This window comes from Lissotriton vulgaris, chromosome 6 (assembly GCF_964263255.1).
Source record: "Lissotriton vulgaris chromosome 6, aLisVul1.2, whole genome shotgun sequence".
Lineage (NCBI taxonomy): Eukaryota > Metazoa > Chordata > Amphibia > Caudata > Salamandridae > Lissotriton > Lissotriton vulgaris.
The window spans coordinates 910,496,605-910,518,355 of record NC_141694.1 but is presented as its reverse complement, the minus strand read 5'-3'; the positions used below and the strand labels follow the sequence as shown (position 1 = coordinate 910,518,355).

The following is a 21,751-nucleotide window of genomic DNA, read 5'->3' as shown; positions in this document are numbered from 1 at the left end:
CCCCCACCAAAACAAGGTCCTGGGAAGTGAAAAGAAGGTTCAGTGTATGACCGCATTGATGATTGGATCCAGTGATCAATTGTATACCAAACAATTCCAAAGAACCCTGTAGGTCTTTAGAATGCAACACCATATCGTCCTCCGCCCAAATATTAAAATCACCCAAGATTAAAAAAAAATGTGAATGTATAAGGGCCAAGGTCGAAATAAAATCAGAAAAGGATTGCACAAAGTAAGTTAGGGAGCTTTGTGGATGATAACTGATGATTCCAGAAAGGGAGCGGCCAACACGCTCACTCAGTAAAAAGCCTAAAATATCTGCTCCAACAAAACTTTCTAAGTGCAGGCTATTAAAATCCCACCATTCCTTGACGATTATGCTTACTCTACTCCCCCCCCACCTCGGATGGTGCAATACCTTGTAACTAGCAGGACAGACACTCCAAAATAAAAATGTGATACCCTGTGGCCCAAATTTATATAACAAATAGGGAATCAACGTCATTAGTCTGCAATAAGCAACTACTTTTTATGGCATGTTTTGCTTAAGACTGTGCATTAATGAGCCTGCAATATAGCCTGCCATGCGCTTTCTTTGAACTGTGTCAAGGACTAGTAAAGATGGTGTTGGAAACAGAAGTTATGGACATGTGATAGGACGTTTAACTTTTTGTGATTTGTAGTTTTGGTACTAGTTTTATATGCTTATTAAAGTGTAATGTTGATGTTTTATTTGATTACCATTGGTGAGTAATACAAGAGAAAAGCATAACCCTTACCTCCAGTACTAACAGAAAATTGTGATTTGATGATACTAAACTTGAATGTTATATTTTAAGGTACTATAAAAACTGCTTTTATTCTTGGTTTTGTGTTGGACTTAACAGTTTTATTTTCTGTACCAGGTATGGCAGGTGGAAAATATCGCTCTTTTTTAATCCATGTTAAAGCAGTGAATGACCGAGGAGGAGAGGAGCTATGTAATGGTGGCATCAGACCTGTTGTTAGGGTGCCAACGTTAAAACCTCACAGTAACAAGGGACATTCTCTTGCTTTTCTGTTGGCGAAAGTAGCGGCGGGCAAGGTAAGGAATTTGGTTAATATGTAGAAAATTTACTTTTTTTGTGTAATCACTTAGAAATTTAGAGCCACTTGCGTCTACGTCTTTCATTGATCTTTTAACTCTCATAAATCTGTGTTCATAAACTTGAACACCTTTTTTTTAAACTTTTGCTGCTGCTTTGGAGTTTGAAAGCTAGTCTGTGCTTCAGTATTGGAGCTGTACTTGTAAGCACTCACCTCTAGAGCATAGTGTCCCCCTCTGCACAGGGTGTTTTGGAATTTAAAGATACAGCCCTAACCTCTTTATTTACAGGTTTGAAGGTCATTTGAGTAAGCCTACCCTGACTGCAAAGTTCAATATGTGGGAGCCAGGGGCTTTGACTCATCTCTAAGCTCCCTGCCGCTGCTCCCCCACAGCCCCACCCCCGTTCCCTCCAGCATCACCGCTCCCCTCCCCACTCGCCAGCCCGCTCCCGCCTCCCAGCTGCTCCTCCCTCGCTCCGCCCCACCCACTCTCCACTTATGGCAGAGTCCGCACGTACGCGCAGCGGGCGCGCCGATTGTGCGCCGGAGGCGCGCCAAAGGCAAACCCGTCTGCGCCCGTCCGCGCCTTGACCGCACCCAGCGCCAGACCCCCTGGCCCCCGCAGATGCCAGCCCACCCGCCGGACTTACGACGCCGCCACCCTCAACGGGCTCAACACCGGCCGCCTCCCCGGCTGCCCCCGAGCCACCCCAGGACGCACCCACGGACCCTTCACCTGCCAATCCTGCAAGTTCGCCTACATCCGGACTTGCACCGCACCCACCAAGCCGAGCACCAACAGCAACCACCTGAAATGCATCCTGCTCAACACCCGCTCCGTCCACAGACACGCCGTGGAACTATGGAACCTGCTCAACACCACATCTCCAGACGTCGCCTTCCTCACGGAAACCTGGATGAACGCCTCCTCAGCGCCCAACATCGCCATAGCAATCCCGGACGGATACAAGATCACCCGGAGGGACCGCGTCAACCAGACACGAGGAGGCATCTCAATCGTCCACAAGAACACCATCCGCATCACGACCAACTCCGACGACACCCTCACGGCCGCCGAACATCTCCACTTCCAGATACACACCGACGCCAAGACGACCTTCAGAGGCACCCTCATCTACAGACCCCCAGGACCCCGCACACAATTCAGCGAAGACATCGCAGACTTCATCAGCCCTCACGCCCTCCCCTCCGCTGACTACATACTCCTAGGGGACCTCAACTTCCACCTGGAGAACAACAACAACGACAACACCACCACCACCCTGCTGGACAACCTCGCCAACCTCGGACTCAAGCAACTGGTGAACACCCCCACCCACTACGCCGGACACACGCTTGACCCAATCTTCTCCTCCAGCAAGTACATCTCCTTCAGCCACTCCACTTGACTCCACTGGACAGACCACAGCTGCGTCCACTTCAGCTTCAGAAGGACCACGACTCACCACCACCCGCAACAGGTACCCCGCAGGAGCTGGAACAAGATCACCACCGACCAGCTCACCACATCACTGAACCAGAACCCTCTCGCCAGGTCAACGGACCCCAACCAAGCAGCCATCAACCTCACACAGTGGATCACCAAGTGCGCTGACGACCTCGCACCCCTGAAAAACCATCCCAGCAGGCCCTGCAGCAAGAAAGCCTCCTGGTTCAACGACGACCTCAAGAACTCCAAGAAGAACTGCCGTACCCTCAAGAAAGCCTAGCGAAAAAACCCGACTACAGACAACATGACCGCCCTCAAGCACTCCACCCGCAAACACCACCAGCTGATCCACACCACCAAGAAGTCAGCATTCAAGGATCGACTAGACAACAACGCACACAACAGCAAGGAACTCTTCAGCATCGTCAAAGAGCTCTCCAACCCCAGCGCCGGAAACAACGACATCACTCCCTCTCAAGACCTCTGCGACTCACTCGCCTCGTTCTTCCACAGCAAGATCGCAGACATACACAACAGCTTCGGCGAACAGACCACGCACCCAACCACAGAACCAACGCCTCCCACCACCACTCTCCGTGCCTGGACCCCGGTCAGCACCGAAGACACCATCCACACGATGAACACCATCCACTCCGGATCGCCAACCAACCCATGCCCCCACCAATTCTTCAACAAGGCCGACTCAGTCATCGCACCCCAACTCCAGGACATCATCAACTGCTCCTTCAACACCGCCACCTTCCCGGAGAGCTGAAAGCATGCCGAACTCAGCGCCCTCCTGAAGAAACCATCAGCAGACCCCACCAACCTCAAGAACTACCGCCCCATCTCGCTCCTCCCATTTCCTGCCGAAGTCATCGAGAAGACAGTCAACAGACAGCTTGCCGCCTTCCTCGAGACGAACGGATCCATCGACCACTCACAGTCCGGCTTCCGAGCCAACCACAGCACCGAGACCGCCCTCATCGCAGCCACTGACGACATCCGAACCCTGCTCGACAACGGGGAAACAGCGGCCCTCATCCTCCTAGACCTCTCCGCAGCGTTCGATACTGTCTGCCACCGCACCGTAGTACAACGCCTCAGCAACGTCGGAATCCACGAGAAGGCACCGGAGTGGATCATCTCATTCCTCGCCGGAAGAACCCAGAGAGTCCGCCTCCCCCCGTTCCGATCCGAGGCCACCGAAGTCATCTGCGGCGTACCACAAGGATCCTCACTTAGCCCCACCCTCTTTAACGTCTACATGAACCCCCTCGCAGCCATCGCACGCCAACACAACCTCAACATCATCTCCTACGCCGACGACACCCAGCTGATCCTCTCCCTCACCAACGACCCCGCCACCGCCAGAACCAACCTTCACGAAGGGATGAAAGACGTAGCCGAGTGGATGAAGAACAGCCGCCTGAAACTGAACTCACACAAGACGGAAGTCCTCATCCTTGGATCATCACTCTCTGCCTGGGACGACTGCTGGTGGCCCCCTGCCCTGGGCAGCGCACACAAACCAACGGACCACGCACGCAACCTGGGTTTCATCCTGGACTCCTCCCTCTCGATGACCAGACAAGTCCACGCCATCTTATCATCGTGTTTCAACATCCTACGCATGCTCCGAAAGATCTTCCGATGGATCCCCAGAAGACGGTCACCCAGGCACTCGTCACCAGCCGACTGGACTACGGAAACACCCTCTATGCCGGAACCACAGCCAAACTGCAGAAAAGACTCCAACGCATCCAGAACGCCTCTGCACGACTCATCCTGGACATCCCCCAACACAGCCACATCTCCGGACACCTGAGAGACCTGCACTGGCTCCCCGTCAGCAAGAGAATCACGTTCTGTCTCCTCACCCACGCACACAAGGCCCTCCACGACCTGGGCCCCAGGTACCTCAACAACCGTCTGACCTTCTACACCCCCACCCGCCAGCTACGATCGACCAGCCACGCCCTCGCCGCCGTTCCACGCATTCGAAGAGCAACCATGGGAGGAAGATCCTTCTCCTACCTGGCAGCCAAGACCTGGAACTCCCTCCCCATCCACCTCCACCTTATCCAAGACAACCTCTCCTTCAGGAAGCAACTCAAGACCTGGCTGTTCGAGCAGTAGCGGACCCCTCTCCCCCAAGCGCCTTGAGACCCTCCAGGTGAGTAGCGCGCTATACAAATTTCTTGATTGATTGAATGGCATGAAGTATCTCTAAGGCTGCTTTTTCATCTTTAAAATGGCATACTCACATCAAAGCTGTATAGCAGATAGGCAACAACTTTCCATAGGGCACAAAATGCAGCGCAACATTATATGACAGATATTTGTTCTAGGGGGCTTATTTTTCTGTTCTGGCTACAGTCTTGAACTGTTTTGGAAAGTTTAAGGTTCTTTATACATTTTAAGAAAGGATTTAAATGTAGTAATTGTTAGTTACGGAAAGTGCTGCCTTGAGGGCAATGCTTAGGAATATAATCTGGTGCTTGTGGCATGATATATTTTTTGCTTTCGCAAATACAAATTAAGTTAGAAGGTAACAGCAAACCATAAAGGCCTCTGACTTTCATTATTATAAGGCTGGTTAAAAAATTGTATGTACAGGTAAAGTTCTCCTGATCTTTGTTAAATGTCATATTCTCTGCATCTAGAGAGTAAAAGTCTTTATCTCGTGAACAGAGTTGGTATTTCATTGTGGAATACTATGCTTTTATTTTGAATTTTTCTCGCCTCCAGATGTCTTGAATAGAGCTAGGCATGAAACATTCTAAATAGTATTCTAATGGGATTTTTTTTTAATAATACGTGGGATTCCGTAATCCATGTATAAAATACCTGTCTACAATTTCTGTTCGAGGCATATGGGCTGCAGATGGTACATTATGAATAGATCGCCATCTGGTGTTGGGCTCGGATGATTGCACTTTGTTTTTCTCTTGGAGAGTCTTTTGTATCTTGGTGACTCCTCCCTTGGTTGGTAGTGCGCATGGGCATCGGCTCCATCCTTAGATTGTTTTTTTCCGCCATCGGGTTCGGATGAGGATCGAGACGCTCCAGATCAACTTCAGAGAAAAGTGATTTATCGGCGCGTATTCCCTTTCCAATTCGACGGTATTGTTATCGAACGCGTTTCATTTCCATTCCGACGCGTTGCAAATTCAAAATCGAAGAGAAAAAACTTGGATCTACGTCGACGAACAGGAGGCCTTTCTCGACGCAGTCAAGCCCGGAGTCCATGGAAAGGACTCCATTCAAAAAATGTCCAACGTGTGGTGCTAAGTTCCCACACAAGGACCTACACGAGGTGTGCAACCTCTGTCTATCGCCTGAACACGAATCCAGGGACTGCGAAGCCTGCTCAGCATTCTCCTCCAAGCTAACGATTAGAAATCGTCGAGCTCGAAGACACGAGGTTTCCAGAATGCAGTCGGAGGCGATCCCGGAGCTGTTCGGAGACGAGCAAATCGAGGAAGAAGAGGATCAGTCGGGGTCGGAAGGGGACCAGTCGGAGGTTGAAGAACTCATCGAGCAACAAACCGTGAGTGACGACGTCCCCTTACCGAAAAACCGACCCCGTGCGGTAACGACCCCGCCTTCGGGCCCGGTCAAACCGCAGAAAAAAGTTTCCGACGCCCCGCCCTCGGGCCCGGCAACGAAACCGAAACGGAAACCAAAACACTCGGACTCCCACCATGTCGGATCCGAGAAAAGGGCGACATCGACTTCGGCACCGAGGCTACATACAAGGGAAAGCTCGGTATCGAAACATTCCATGTCGAAACATAAATATGATTCGTCGTCCAAGATTCACTCGATACCCAGGAAGTCGGAATCGAGTAGACATTCGGTGCCGAAAACACCAAACACGGACGATCGAAAACATAAGCACCTTTCGGAACCAGGACCTTCGGTACCGATTCAGGAGCAACAGACAGATCCCAAACAAAAGATCTTGTTTATCGATCTGCAAACTGGCAAAGTGGTCACGAAGAAGAGAAAGAATGAACAGACAGAAGATAAATCTCTTCCTTCAAAAAAGAGAACAATGGGGACAAATGTAACTCCTCCTGCTTCTCCTCGACCTAAAGTCACACCCTCTTCTCCTATTCCTCACACTAGGCCAAATATTCCTACACCTTCCACACCAAGACCATCTACACCTCAGTCTGATGTAGACAGTGATCTAGGGGAGGGAGAACCTCAAGGGGATGACGAAACCATCCCAGATGAGGATGACCCATGGGAAAATTATGACGTAGGGTCAGATGAGGACAACGACCCAGAGTTATATCCCTCAAAGCCTTCACCACCTGATGATAACACAGGGTTTGTGCAGCTCATTAATAGGGCAGCAAAATATCATAAAGTAGATATACATACAGAACCTCAAATAGAGGATTTCCTGTTAGAGACGCTACCTAATGCACAAAGAACATCAGGTACTCTTCCTATGTTGAAGGGTCTTCTCAGTCACACAGAAGAAATATTCAAAGACCCAGTGAGGGCTAGGGTGTTAAACCCAAGAATTGATAAAAAATATAAGGCGGCCCCAAAGGATCCAATATTTTTTAAAGGGCATGTACCTCTAGACTCGCTGGTGGTCTCAAACGCTCGTAAAAGAGCAAACTCATTATCTACAGGAGAGGCTCCTCCACCTGATAAAGAGTCAAAATTAATAGATGCATCAGGCAAAAGAGTAGCATCACAGGCGGCAAATAGCTGGCGTATAGCCAATACACAGGCACTACTCGCACGTTATGATAGGGCACATTATGATGAATTAGAAAAACTCATCACACATCTCCCCAAAGAACATCAGAAAAAGGCAGATCAGTTAATACAGGAAGGTAAAATAATAACTAATACTTCCATTAAGTGCGCCCTAGACGCAGCAGACACTGCAGCAAGATCTATCAACACCAGTGTCATGTTAAGGAGACATGCATGGCTTAGAATCTCAGGATTCAAACAGGAAGTACAAACGGCCCTACTGAACAAACCATTTGATCAAAAGACACTGTTTGGTTCAAGCACAGATGAGACCTTAGAAAAAATGAAAAAAGATACAGAAACGGCTAAGTCAATGGGAGCATTGCAACAGCCAACACAAAGAGGTTCCTTTCGTAGATCCACCTATAGAGGGGGCTCAAAGAATACAGGAACAAGTCAGCAATCCACCTCTTTCACACCAACATCACCCAGAGGTAATTCAAGAGGCAGTTACAGAGGTAACAACAACAAAGGTAGAGGCCGCGGAAATAATAACAACCGCAACGCCTCAACCCCAAAACAGTGACTTCATAGAACTCCCCCCAGACCACATAACACTGGTCGGGGGACGTCTATCACAGTTCCTACCTGTCTGGGAGAACATCACATCAAAAGAAGGAGTATCCCCTACGTCAAGTTTTTGAAGAAAAACTTTCGGAGGGTGAGTTGTTTGGCAAAAAAAGGAAAAAGTCAACCTTTTTGTTAGGAAACCCCTCACTCACCACCTAGTGGTGACTTGCTTCATCATCGGGGTCCACCCTGGTGACCTAGCGTCACCAGGATGTGCTTCGACACCTGTGTTACAGTGGAGCAGGTTGTGACTGTATGTGCAAAAAAAGGTGTTAAAAATTGTCCTGGTTTAACTTAAAATCAATTTTTATTATAAAGTAATCAGAACAATGTTAAAAATTGCTGGCGAGATACTGCTTGGTGAGTTACGGCCAAGGTATCTCTATATGTGTCTGAGTGGCTTGGTCGACATGTTTCTACCATCAGGGCAGTAGCCCGGTATTCTTCAGGACCAAAAACAGGTGGATGGGAGGTGTGTGCCCCCTAAAAGGTACACCCTATCCTGATCCCCTGTAAACCAACTGGAAAAATAACCAGTGGTAGATGTGCTCTTTTAAAATAAAGAGAGCCGTCTGGTTACAAAAAAGGAAAAGACCTGTAGGGAAAAGCAAAAAAGTACTGATTTCAGTTAAATTTCTATACTTTCCTGTTACGTCGTGAAGTGTCTCTGTGATATGACTAATCATGCCAAGGGGACGTGCCCTCCGAGTGATCAAGTATTGTGTTCAATACGGGTGGTTGGCAGGGAAGTATTATCCGAGTATGCACTCTTATCAATAGGTGCTCGTGTTTGCCATGCAATACAAATTTGTTGCCTTCATAAAGGTATACGGGCATGCACTTCATTTCAAATGCATGCATACATGATTTATCATTCGTCTCATTCAACCACTTATTGTCTTTTGTGCCCAGTGAATTTCTATGAGCGTCTATAGATAGGTGTGGCAGGTTGTGGCGTTTCCTCGTATGTACTGTAATACTTAGGTGCGCCAAAAATTATACAAACAAGACACACAAACATATAACATGTAGGAGTACGCGTAGATTCCATGGTTCAAACAGGGGGCTTACTTGTTTTAAGCCTCTAGATTACTTCAACGGGCAGGGGGTAGGTTCTTCTAACCGCCAAACCAAGTTCTGAAATGGCGCGAAAGATAATAGTGAGGTGAGTAAGTCGAGCGAAGTGCCCGGCAGGAATCAAAATAATCAAAGGTTTTTGGGTTCCATCTCTGTTTGGAAAGCGAGGGGCATTTACTTACAGTTTGCGGGAGAATTAAACGGCCATTCACCTACTCCTATCCTCCTCTGCTCGGCTAGTGGTGCCGTGCGGGAGTTCCACCGTTTAAATGGGATTTCCTTCCGGGTTGGGCGTGGTGCCGTGCGCCGGAGGGGGAGGAGTTGCAGGGCGGGACCTGGTGACGCGGTTAGCGCGTATGTTGGTAAACAAAACGCGTGCCGGTTGCTACACAGCGTTAGGAATGGTTTTGGGATTAGGGTCGCTAGTTAATGTTGATTAGTGGACATCAGTATATTGTTATTGATCCCAGGAGAGAAGTGCTTAAAAATATAAAGCGCATGGGAAAGGGGTATGATTAGAACCCACTGATAGCGGGTGGAGCTAGATGTGGGAAACCAACTTAAATTATGCAGGTTTTTGATCGTGACGAGGAAACGCCACAACCTGCCACACCTATCTATAGACGCTCATAGAAATTCACTGGGCACAAAAGACAATAAGTGGTTGAATGAGACGAATGATAAATCATGTATGCATGCATTTGAAATGAAGTGCATGCCCGTATACCTTTATGAAGGCAACAAATTTGTATTGCATGGCAAACACGAGCACCTATTGATAAGAGTGCATACTCGGATAATACTTCCCTGCCAACCACCCGTATTGAACACAATACTTGATCACTCGGAGGGCACGTCCCCTTGGCATGATTAGTCATATCACAGAGACACTTCACGACGTAACAGGAAAGTATAGAAATTTAACTGAAATCAGTACTTTTTTGCTTTTCCCTACAGGTCTTTTCCTTTTTTGTAACCAGACGGCTCTCTTTATTTTAAAAGAGCACATCTACCACTGGTTATTTTTCCAGTTGGTTTACAGGGGATCAGGATAGGGTGTACCTTTTAGGGGGCACACACCTCCCATCCACCTGTTTTTGGTCCTGAAGAATACCGGGCTACTGCCCTGATGGTAGAAACATGTCGACCAAGCCACTCAGACACATATAGAGATACCTTGGCCGTAACTCACCAAGCAGTATCTCGCCAGCAATTTTTAACATTGTTCTGATTACTTTATAATAAAAATTGATTTTAAGTTAAACCAGGACAATTTTTAACACCTTTTTTTGCACATACAGTCACAACCTGCTCCACTGTAACACAGGTGTCGAAGCACATCCTGGTGACGCTAGGTCACCAGGGTGGACCCCGATGATGAAGCAAGTCACCACTAGGTGGTGAGTGAGGGGTTTCCTAACAAAAAGGTTGACTTTTTCCTTTTTTTGCCAAACAACTCACCCTCCGAAAGTTTTTCTTCAAAAACTTGACGTAGGGGATACTCCTTCTTTTGTTTGCATAAATATTCCTATCAGGGGAAAAGGAGGTATCTCTTTTCACTTCCGAGTGACAATATCCCTTGCTCTCTCTTTTGATCTCAAAGAACATCACATCAGACAAGTGGGTGAGACAAATTATCCAACATGGTTATTGCCTGGAACTCACAGCTACCCCACCAAACATCCCCCCCAAACAGCGTCCAATGAGTCAAGATCATCTGACATTGTTAAGAGAAGAAGTACTAGCACTTCTACAAAAGCATGCAATAGAGAAGGTCCCAAAAGATCAACAAGGAACAGGAGTATACTCTCTATACTTCCTGATCCCCAAAAAGGACGGGTCCCTAAGACCAATATTAGACCTCAGACCTCTCAATGCTTACATAAATTCGGAGCATTTCCACATGGTCACGCTCCAACAAGTACTCCCTTTACTGAAGAAAGGGGACTTTCTTTCTACACTGGATCTAAAAGACGCTTACTTTCATATCCCAATTCACAAAGCCCACAGAAAATACCTAAGGTTTGTATTAGAAGGACAACACTATCAGTTCAAAGTCCTTCCGTTCGGTGTCACAACAGCACCGAGAGTTTTCACAAAATGCCTAGCTGTGGTGGCAGCACACCTAAGAAGACAACAAATACATGTCTTCCCATACTTGGACGACTGGCTAATAAAGGCCAAGTCAAAAGAAGAATGTCTTCACAACACACAGAAGACAATTCAATTGCTGCACCACCTAGGGTTCACGGTGAACTACAAAAAATCACACCTGCAACCAAACCAGATTCAGCAATACCTGGGGGCTACGATAAACACAGAAAAGGCAATAGCATACCCCAACACAATCAGGATACAAACAATGGTCGGGTTAATACAAAGATTTCAACCACAACACTCACTACCAGCACGAGTGTTTATGCAACTATTAGGCATGATGTCCTCCTGCATACTGCTAATACCACATGCCAGACTACAAATGCGTCCACTACAGGAGTGTCTAGCGACACAGTGGAATCAGGCTCAAGGTCAGATTACAGATCTGGTGTTGGTAAACGACCGGACGTATCGCTCTCTGAAGTGGTGGAACACGGAAAACATTTCCAAGGGACGGTCGTTCATAGAGCCAATTCCACAAGTGATAATAACAGCGGACGCATCGCTCTCAGTATGGGGAGCGCATATGGACAAATACACAGTGCAGGGGAAGTGGAGTGTGCAGCAAAGGTGACTGCACATCAACTACCTAGAACTATTAGCAGTATTTCTAGCACTAAAAGCTTTCCAAATGCAAATTACAGGCAAGGCAGTCCTGATCAGAACAGACAACATGACTGCAATGTATTATATTCAAAAACAGGGGGGGACACACTCTCTCCAACTATCCAAACTAGCACAGGACATTTGGAGATGGGCCGTTCCTCAAAAGATCTATCTGTTAGCAGAACACCTACCAGGAGTTCAAAACCAGATAGCAGACATCCTAAGCAGACAGTCAGAACAAGTACACGAATGGGAGCTGCACGACCAAATACTGCAGCCATTCTTCCAAAAATGGGGGCAACCAGAGATAGATCTGTTTGCCAATCATCAGAACGCAAAATGCAAAAACTTCGCATCCAGGTACCCACACCAACGGTCCCAGGGCAATGCACTATGGATAAATTGGTCAAACAAATTTGCTTACGCGTTCCCTCCTCTACCACTAATTCCGTTACTGGTTCGGAAGCTGCAGCAACACTCAATGACAATGATACTAGTGGCACCCACGTGGGCAAGGCAGCCGTGGTTCACCACACTGCTACAACTCTCACAAGTACCACATCAAAAGCTAAGATTATTACCCATGCATCTTACACAGAACCATGGAGAAATAATGCACCCAGATCCCAAACAACTGAACCTAGCGATCTGGCTCCTGAGGTCATAGAGTTTGGATATTTAGATTTACCACCAGAATGTATGGAAATCATTAAACAAGCAAGACGTCCTACCACCAGAGCATGCTATGCAGCAAAATGGAAAAGGTTTGCTATACACTGTAACAGTAAGCACATCAACCCTCTGGACGCATCCACTAAACAAATCATTTGCTATTTACTACACTTGCAGCAATGTAACTTAGCATACACCTCTATAAGAGTTCATCTCGCAGCTATAGCGGCGTACCTACAAAACAGGCAACATCTTTCCCTGTTTAAAGTACCAGCAATTAAAGCTTTCATGGAAGGACTCAAAAGAGTCATTCCACCAAGAAGACCACCTTCCCCATTCTGGAATCTCAACATAGTACTTACCAGACTAATGGGGCCACCCTTTGAACCTATGCATAGGTGTGAAATACAATTCCTCACATGGAAGGTGGCCTTCCTCATAGCTATCACGTCACTTAGAAGAGTAAGTGAGTTGCAGGCTTTTACAATTCAAGAACCATTTATGCAGTTACACCAAAATAAGGTGGTTCTTAGAACAAACCCAAAATTCTTACCAAAGGTAATTTCAGCATTCCACATCAATCAGTCAGTGGAATTACCGGTTTTCTTTCCAAAACCACAAACAGTAGCAGAAAGAGCCCTGCATACACTAGATGTTAGAAGGGCCATATTGTACTACATAGAAAGAACACAAACTTTCAGAAAGACAAAACAGCTATTTGTTGCGTTTTCTCCAACACACAAGGGCAATCCCATCTCTAAAGCGGGCATTGCCAGATGGATTGTAAAATGCATTCAAATATGCTACTTAAAAGCAAAGAGAACATTAACTGTTCCTCCTAGAGCTCACTCTACACGTAAACTAGGAGCATCTATGGCATTTTTGGGAAACATTCCACTAGATGACATATGCAAAGCAGCTACCTGGGTTACACCGCACACCTTCACAAAACACTATTGTGTAGATGTGCACACAACACAACAAGCTAGAGTGGGACAAGCAGTATTAAAAACTTTATTTCAGACAGTTGCAACAGACATGGGCGACCACCGCTAGGGAGAGAACTGCTGTATAGTCTATTCATAATGTACCATCTGCAGCCCATATGCCTCGAACGGAATATGCTACTTACCAGTATGCATCTGTTCTTGGCATAGAGGGCTGCAGAGTGGTACATGCCCTCCCAGCCTCCCCGGAAACCTGTGTCTGTTCCAACATTATCTTATTTAGATACACTTACATGGGCATTCTTATCTGTATTCTACTACACTACTCCATCTAACCCTACTATGGCAAAACAATCTAAGGATGGAGCCGATGCCCATGCGCACTACCAACCAAGGGAGGAGTCACCAAGATACAAAAGACTCTCCAAGAGAAAAACAAAGTGCAATCATCCGAGCCCAACACCAGATGGCGATCTATTCATAATGTACCACTCTGCAGCCCTCTATGCCAAGAACAGATGCATACTGGTAAGTAGCATATTCCTTATAATCGGTGACTTGTGACGTGTTTAGTTGCCGATTTATAAATAAGACATCAGAATTTGACTAGTTTAAGATATTACAGTCGAGTTCTGACATCACAATTGCCAGAGCCAGCAGCAGAGGTGAAAGGCAGGTCAGGTCACGGAACATAATTGAAGCAGCTGATCGGATAGACACTACTAGCTGCAGATCCCTTAACGTAGAATTATCCCCAGGTGTAAGACTGGATCCGGGAAACTTTTTTCCACAGCATTCCTGCGCACCGGGGGGACGGCACCACGTGACTCTGCCCGACGTCGTCCGGTTATGTAGCATCAGCAAGGATACATAAGTCCCACCCCGGAGCGCCTACGTCAGTTTTTTCTCTTTTCCGCGTGCAACACTGATCCCGATTGTGTCCTGGCCTGTTTTCGGACCTTCTATTCTTTTCACGCTTTGGCGTTAAGTGGAATCGTGTGTGAATCCCTTCGGGCTTCAAGACGTGTACCTCCTGTGCACGTCCCATGTCAGCGACGGACCCACTCCCAATTTGCATGTGGTGCCTGGGTGAGCACCACGACTCGGAGAGCTGCGACGCCTGCCAGCACCTTAAGCCGAAGTCAGGGAGGGAGCACCAGATGGAGTTGCTGTCTGCGTGCTTGTCCAGGTCGGTTTCAACCCAGCGTCCGTCCCCTACCTCGGAAGCAAGGAGCCGCCAGTTTCGTCTGCGACAGTCTCTCACTGTGGCCCCTAGGGCGTGGCTCACCGGCTGGTAGGTCCTTCAGTTTGTCTCCGATGCACTGTCCTGCCTTCGCGGTGGGCGCAGACTCCCCCTGGGGCAGGCACCCCCATCTCTCCTTCCTACCCGCCGTTTCCCGGCGCAAAGGTGACTAGGGCCCAAATCACAGCCTACGCTGCGACCTTGCAGGCTTCTTTGGCCCTTCCTCCACCTCCTGAGATGTCAGTGGATCCTTTGCCTTGCGTGGGATCTTCTGCAGAGTCACCGGCGGCTCCGGCGCCGAAGGTTTCGGCTTCAGGTCGTAGGAGGGTGGTGTCGTCGAGGTGCGGTCTTTCGGGGCTCCCCTCTTTGGGGTCTGGCGACCCTGCCTCGCTGCAAATCCCTACGGGGCTGATCTGTGGTGTCGCAGGAGATTGCCGGGATTCTGGGCTTACCCACGAGTCCCCCTCTGGCCTCTGAGGAGGCGGCTGCCTCACCAGAGGTCGAGCCGGCGCCAGGAGCCTTCCACCCTGGCTCCGGAGGAGTCACGGGTGGAGCCTGGGATCTGGGGCGCTTTCCAGAGTCCTTCTCGGTCCTCCTCGTGGGCGGCTGCCCTGTCTGAGGCCGAGCCGGCGCCTTTTCATCCCCACTCCTTCGCCGTTGACCCCGCCCTATTCTCCTGGAGAGCTCGTGTGTGGCAGAAGTCGAGCCTGCGACACGAGTGCCCACTATGACGCCGATCGACGTCGATCAGGCGCCTGTGGCGGACTCCACGGAGCCGCCCCTGCGTTGGGTTCTGGATTTATCTCCTGAGGTCCCTTCTTCTCCAGAGGTCTGTCATCTGTTGGTGTGTTCCTCCCCGGAGTGACGGCGCCGTAGTGTTGCCTTTTCACCGGCATCTTCCAGGAAAGGCTCCTCGCCGTCCCCACTGCCTTAATCCTCGAACCCTTCTTTCCATAGCTTGCGGCTGGCTTTTCCACTGGCCTCTCTATCTTCCCCTGAGGCCCCTCAGGTTCCCCATTCATCTGTGGATCCCCCTCTATTCCGGGGCTGGCCGCTCCCCCCTGGACTTTGGGATGGGCGGCTCAGTCTGCAGCCGTCACCCACGGAGGAATTACTTTCTCCTCCACTGCGTCCTACTGAGGCCAGTGTTGCCGTTGTTCGGGCTATTTTCCCGGCTGCTGGTATTCTGTGGATGGGTGAACCTGTCGCTCCATTTCCTACAGACAACTTATTGGAAGATCTCCGCCAGGGCTCTGGTGGACGGGAGTTGTTCGTTCCTTTTGAAGCGTCACTCCATAATTCTCTTATGGGGGCTTGGGGGCACCTTGCCACAGGCGATCGGTGCCTCAGGCGGTACTGCATCGCCACCGTCCTGCTCCCCACGACCCGGTCTGTCTTTCTTTCCACCCTTCTACTCAAGGTTCTCTTCTGCTGAATGCTTTTCTGTGCTTGCCCATGGTGGTGTTTTCTCCGTCTTGGGAGGCCCGTAATTAGATTCATGGGGGCGTAATGTCTTTGCTTCTTCCAGTTCTGCCTTGCAGGCGCTTAACTTTGTGTGTGTTGACCAGGGCTACTTCCAGCCTGTGGGACTCTGTGGAGTCCCTTCTTTCTCATTTTTTTCATGAGGGTGCCGAGCTGATCTGCGGGGCCATGTGTTGGATGGTAGAGAGTTGGCCACGTTTAGTCTTAGTGCGGCTTTGGATGTTGCTGATGCTCTCGGCCGTGCTATGGCCACTTCTGTGGCTCTCCATCGCCATGCTTGGCTATGTGATGCTGTTTTTCCTGAAAATATTAGGGAACGTCTGGTTGACCTACCCTTTGACGGGGTCCTTCTGTTTAATTCTCATGCGGACTCCGCCATTCAGCGTCTTTTTTGTGGGGCTCCGTCCTCCTCCTCATCCACATCCTCAGTAGGTTGGTTTGTTGAATCTCCGGGTCTTGGTGGGAGGTGTTATCCCACTGCTCCTGGAATCTGGTGTTGGAGTGACCGTTACACTTTCTGTGAGGTTTGCTGCGCCATCGGGGTCCTTGGTTGGCCCACCTCTTCAGTTGGCTGCTGGTTCAGCCTCTTTTTGGCAAGAGTTTACTTTTTGGCTGCTTACTAAGCCTTCTGTGGTTTCTGCCGCAGGTTTTATAGTTTGTTCTTATGCGGGATTTTCTTCCCTAAGAGTGGTTCCCATACTTTCTTGGGACGTGTCCTACCCTACTTAGGGTATTTGTAGCTATTGGATAGCCCTGGGAAGGTGTGGACTCCTCCTTGCTGGTTCCTCGCCCTTCCTGGTGTCGCTGTAGGCCGCTGGTGCGGTTTCTTGGGCAGCTGCGACTTTGTGCTGTGATGTTTTTACCTTTTGTCTGCCGTTCGGCCTGGGCCTCTGTCTGGTGTTCCAGAAGGGTTATTTTCCTGTGTTTACTGCTTGGTTGGTCCTACTTGTTTCTCCTCTTATCTTCCGGCTGGTCACTCTTCTCCAAGGATCAGTTCTGTCCGGAGCGGTCCCCTTCTGGGGTTGTTTGGGATTTTCTGGCCTCGCCTTTGTTGACGGCCGATGTGGTCTGGGCGTTCAGTTTTGTGGCGCTTATCAGCGTCCAGCTGCGCCCGCCTGCTCCTCTGGCCCATGGTCAGGGGCTTTGGTGTGGAGCCTGGCGCCCCTGCTTCTTGTTTCGCGGGAGCCTTGTGAGACTGTTTTTTCTTCTCCCTCCTGCCTTAGTGCTGAGGCACTGTTCTGTCTGGCCTGCTGACTTCCAGTTGTGATGGATTCAGCTGCCCTCTCCCCTGGGTGTGTTCTGGTGCAGGGCTCTTATCTTTGTTTCTACCCTTTATCCTTGTAGTTTCTGGGTTGCTCTTCTTCATTGTCCCTGTGATTTGTCCCCTGTTGGGGTCTTGTGTTCGCCCGAGCCTTGGGAGGTCATCTTGCAGACCCTCCTTCCCCTTGGGTATGGCTAGGGTATCTATTCTACATTAAGGAATCTGCGGCTAGTAGTCTTTATCAGAGGTACGAGTTACTTGCCTTCGGTAACAATGTATCTGGTAGAGACGATTCTAGTCACAGATTCCTTCACGACCTGCCCTGCCTCCCCGTTCTGTGAGGACCCTTCTTTGGTCGTCTGAAGTCTTCTGCCTCCGGGTGGTTGTCTTCTGCGAGTGCCTTTTCTCACTCTCTCTCTTGGGGGATGCTATTCTGGTTCTTGCTCCATTTCTTCCCTTCTGGTGATTGCTCGATAATTTCATGGGTCTTTCTGCGCCCCTGTACCCTGGTCTCCAGTGGGGGGCCTGATTGTGTTCTCCTTTTTTCATTAATTGCACTTATTACTCCTCTGCAATCCTTGGGGTTGAGGTCTCTTTGCTGGATCTCGACCCTTAGCGCTTTTCGGGAGATGTTTCTCCTTCTCCCTGCTGGTGTGTGGGGGTGAATTGTCGTTCATCTTTCATTCTGGACTTGATGCCTTCTCTGTTCTGGGCTGTGGTTGTAGACGTCTGCTGGGCAATTTTCCACGTGCCTTCTGCCCCAGGGAGGCTGTTGTATTTGTTTGCAGGCTTACTTGCAGTAGCTATGCTCTGTTCTTTCCTTCCCTGACTTTAGGTGCCATAGTGCCTGGCACTATTCTGGATGGTGCTGGTCCTCACCGTTCATTTTCTTCCCTTTCTGTTTAGCTGATTTTTTTCGCACACTGTTCCAGTATTCTCCCAGTATTTTGTTTGTGATGGCTCCGCGTTGTGGCGCGGAAAAGTTCTCCGAAGAAAACTGGCGTAGGCGCGCCGGGGTGGGACTTGTGTATCCTCGGTGACGTCACGAATGCGAATGACATCAGGGCGGAGTCACGTGGTGCCGTCCACCCGGCGCGCAGGGATGCTGTGGCAAAAAGTTTTCCGGATCCAGTCTTACACCTGAGGATAATTCTACTTTAAGGAATCTGCGGCTAGAATGGTCTCCACCAGATACATTGTTACCGAAGGGAAGTAACTCTTACTTTAAAGCACAAAAAATTGAACTTTGCTTTTCTTTCTTTTGCTTATAATTTTTAGCTTACAAGGACAAGCAGAGAGAACATGTTTATTTTTTGCACTCATTACATAGGAAAAGCTAGAATCTTTCTGCATGTTTCTTAACAGTTTGGGATGCTGAAGTGTTTAATTTTTTTTAAAATGTTGAGCTGTTTCTAATATCTGTTTGCAACAAGTATCTTACAGGTTTTTATTGTCTTTAATTTTTCACTAGAGGTTTTATTTTTATTCTGGTTTGCAAACATGCCTGCTCTTTAATGTGAAAGAGCTGTGCACCAAGGTTTTAAGTGGTTTGCGGGAAAGGTGATGGTGCGACCATGTATTATATGGAATAAAGTATATGATATTGCAAGTCACCGCGAAGCTCCATAACCTTATAAAGGAACTCTGCCTTCGGCCTTGTTTCTCTATATGGTTATGGAAGTACTTGATGAATTGCAGTATCCTTATAATTTACGATGGGGGGTACTTTATCCCTTAAATAATGTGCACATTCTTTTTTATCTTCTGCACATTGCTATTTTGCCAAAATGACTGTTCTGCTCATGCACAATGTGGCATATTCTCCCTCTTGGAAGTAGGATGGTAGCACAGCTCTGTATGAGTAGAATGAGTTAGAAGCCTCATTTTCTGTATGGTTGGTGAATCTAAAGCAGTTACCCTTATCAGTGTTTAAACCAGACTGTTGATTAGCCATTGTATTATTTGTTTGAGTGCCAGTTTCTTCCTTTAAAAAAAAAAAAAAATATATATATATATATATATATATATATATATATATATAAGCCCGACCGGGTATGAATTGCTGGCGAACAGTAGTATATTGTTTTGTAGGATTTCGTTTTGATAGCATTTCTTATCTGTGACTGGCCTGTGAAACACTCAGATTCACAGTGCACTGCTGATGCACTTAAGAGTGCGCGTTCAGTAGTGTGTGAACTCGAGTTTCCCTACTTTATTTTTCCTTGTAATATTATATAGCGCGAACTGGACAACATGGCATGAGCACAATTCACATTACAGAAGAACACATTTATTTGTGGTAGGCACAGGGAGACAAAGCAATTTGCCTGGAATCACAGGATGTTGAGCTGATGCCGAGATTCGAACGTAGCTCCCCAGCTCTAAAGTTCGCAGTTCTAGAACTTGTGGCGGGAGGTGTGTTCTAAAAGTGTATGTCGGTGCTGGCTATCAATGAGAGAGACCTGTGCATTTTTCAAATGGGTGGTGAAAAAATATGAGTATGTTGCTGGAGATGTGGGCCGCCGTGCCACCAATGTACTTACCGGGGGAGGGTAAACACCCATTATTTCGCAACTTTCTTTCCGCATACCATAACTCCGCATACTTTCATTACAAAAGTACCATGACTCCGCAATGCCATTATAACGCATGGCATTACATTTTATATGCTTTTACCACGCATACATTTACAACGAAATTCGTTGTAAATGCATGTTTGGATAAGGTAAGTATGGGTATAGGGGTATAGGTTTTGGGGTGCTGAGGTATGTTTTGGGGTGTTTGGGTATTTTTTCAGGTTTCAGATACAGTTTTGGATTATGGGGTACAGGGCTAGTTTTAGGGTTTAGGGATAGGTATGGGTTTTGGGGTACAGGGGTATTTTTAGGGTTCAGGGTTAGGTTTGGGTTATAGGGGTATTTTTAGCGTTCAGGGATAGGTTTTGGTTTTGGGGTACAGGGGTATTTTAAGGGTTCAGGGCTAGGTTTGGGTTTTGGGGTAAAGGGGTATTTTTAGGGTTCAGGGCTAGGTTTGGGTTTTGGGGTACAGGGGTATTTTAGGGTTCAGAGGTAGGTTTGGGTTTTGGGGTACAGGGTTATTTTTAGGGTTCAGGGCTAGGTTTGGGTTTTGGGGTACAGGGGTATTTTTAGGGTTCAGGGGTAGGTTTGGGTTTTGAGGTACAGAGGTATTTATAGGGTTCAGGGATAGGTTTGGGTTTTGGGGTACAGGGTAGATTTATAGGGTTAAGATGGGTTAGTGTTTAAGGGTGTTGGGGTATTTTAAGGAGTAAGGGTGGTTTATGATTATGGGGTGCAGGGGTATTTAAAGGGAGCAGGGTGGGATTAGCACACGATATGAGACATGGCATGAAGGGCGGAACGTACCACACCCCCCCAGCGTTTGTCACGCCCCCCAGCACACGCCCACAGCACAACGCAGACACGCTCACAAGGGACTACTTTGCTGGTACGGTTCTTTTACCTTTTAAATGTATATGGTGGGCGTCTGCATAGCCTATGTCCTTCTGCTGCAACTGCCCTTTCCAACGCTGTATTGGGTGTTGTGATTGGTGCTGTGGTTCCTGAGATTACCCGCCTCAAAGGTTTGGGCTCTCTTTATTATATTAGTATGGATATAGTAATTCAAATTCAAAATAAGCTTTATTCGATTTTTGGTTTACAAAATCATAAAAGCACATGTTAAAACATATATTTTTTTCTAAAGAAAGAAAAGTCTATACAATTTAAAATACATACAAGTATTAAAAAACCGATATGCAATTTATGCGAGCCCGTCAATCGCCATGGTCATTACTCCCAGTTAATTATTTCTTTTGACCAGACTCAGGGTTAGGGTGGAGCAATCATGTACTTATACAATCAATTCAGAATTTTTATAATCTAAATATACATTGTTTACATGTGATCAGATGGTATTCCTATTAAAAACCGCGAAAAAACAGGCACATACATCATATGGTGTTCCGGAAGCTAATACGTATCTTTAAAAAGGAAGAAACTGCCTTTATGACATATTCCGATTCTAATTGTTTTAATTTAAGGAACGCCACTCTGCAATCCCTTATGCCCCACTGTGCAAATATGGGTTTCAGAAACCTTTTCCTGGGGATCTGATAAAATTTACAAAACAAAATGCAGTGAATATTGGACTGGTAGGAGGTGTCATCACATGGGCACATTACCAGGTCTTTTGACCAGTCATTACATTCTGGAAAAGTTACCAATCGGTAAAATGAGTCCGTGCGAAATCTAGTCAACAACATACGAGAATAACAACTTGGTTCTAATATTAAGTAAGGCTGGATCCCTACATGGGTAATCTGTAACTGATTTTCCCTGACGGTGCGTTTACCCTTTTCCGAGATCCACCTTTTGTTATCTAGATGTTCCAGGACC

The 21,751-nt window shown here is 47.7% G+C and overlaps 1 protein-coding gene across 6 annotated transcripts in view; it reads left to right on the top strand.

Moving 5' to 3' along the window:
• Positions 1–21,751, top strand: part of BIRC6 (baculoviral IAP repeat containing 6) — a 2,386,688-nt gene that overhangs the window by 416,628 nt on the left and 1,948,309 nt on the right. For all 6 annotated transcript variants that reach the window (XM_086926902.1, XM_086926900.1, XM_086926901.1 and 3 more), the window contains exon 16: positions 906–1,084. In XM_086926902.1, the coding sequence (XP_086783028.1) occupies positions 906–1,084 (179 nt within the window). The remainder of the gene's footprint in view (positions 1–905; positions 1,085–21,751) is intronic.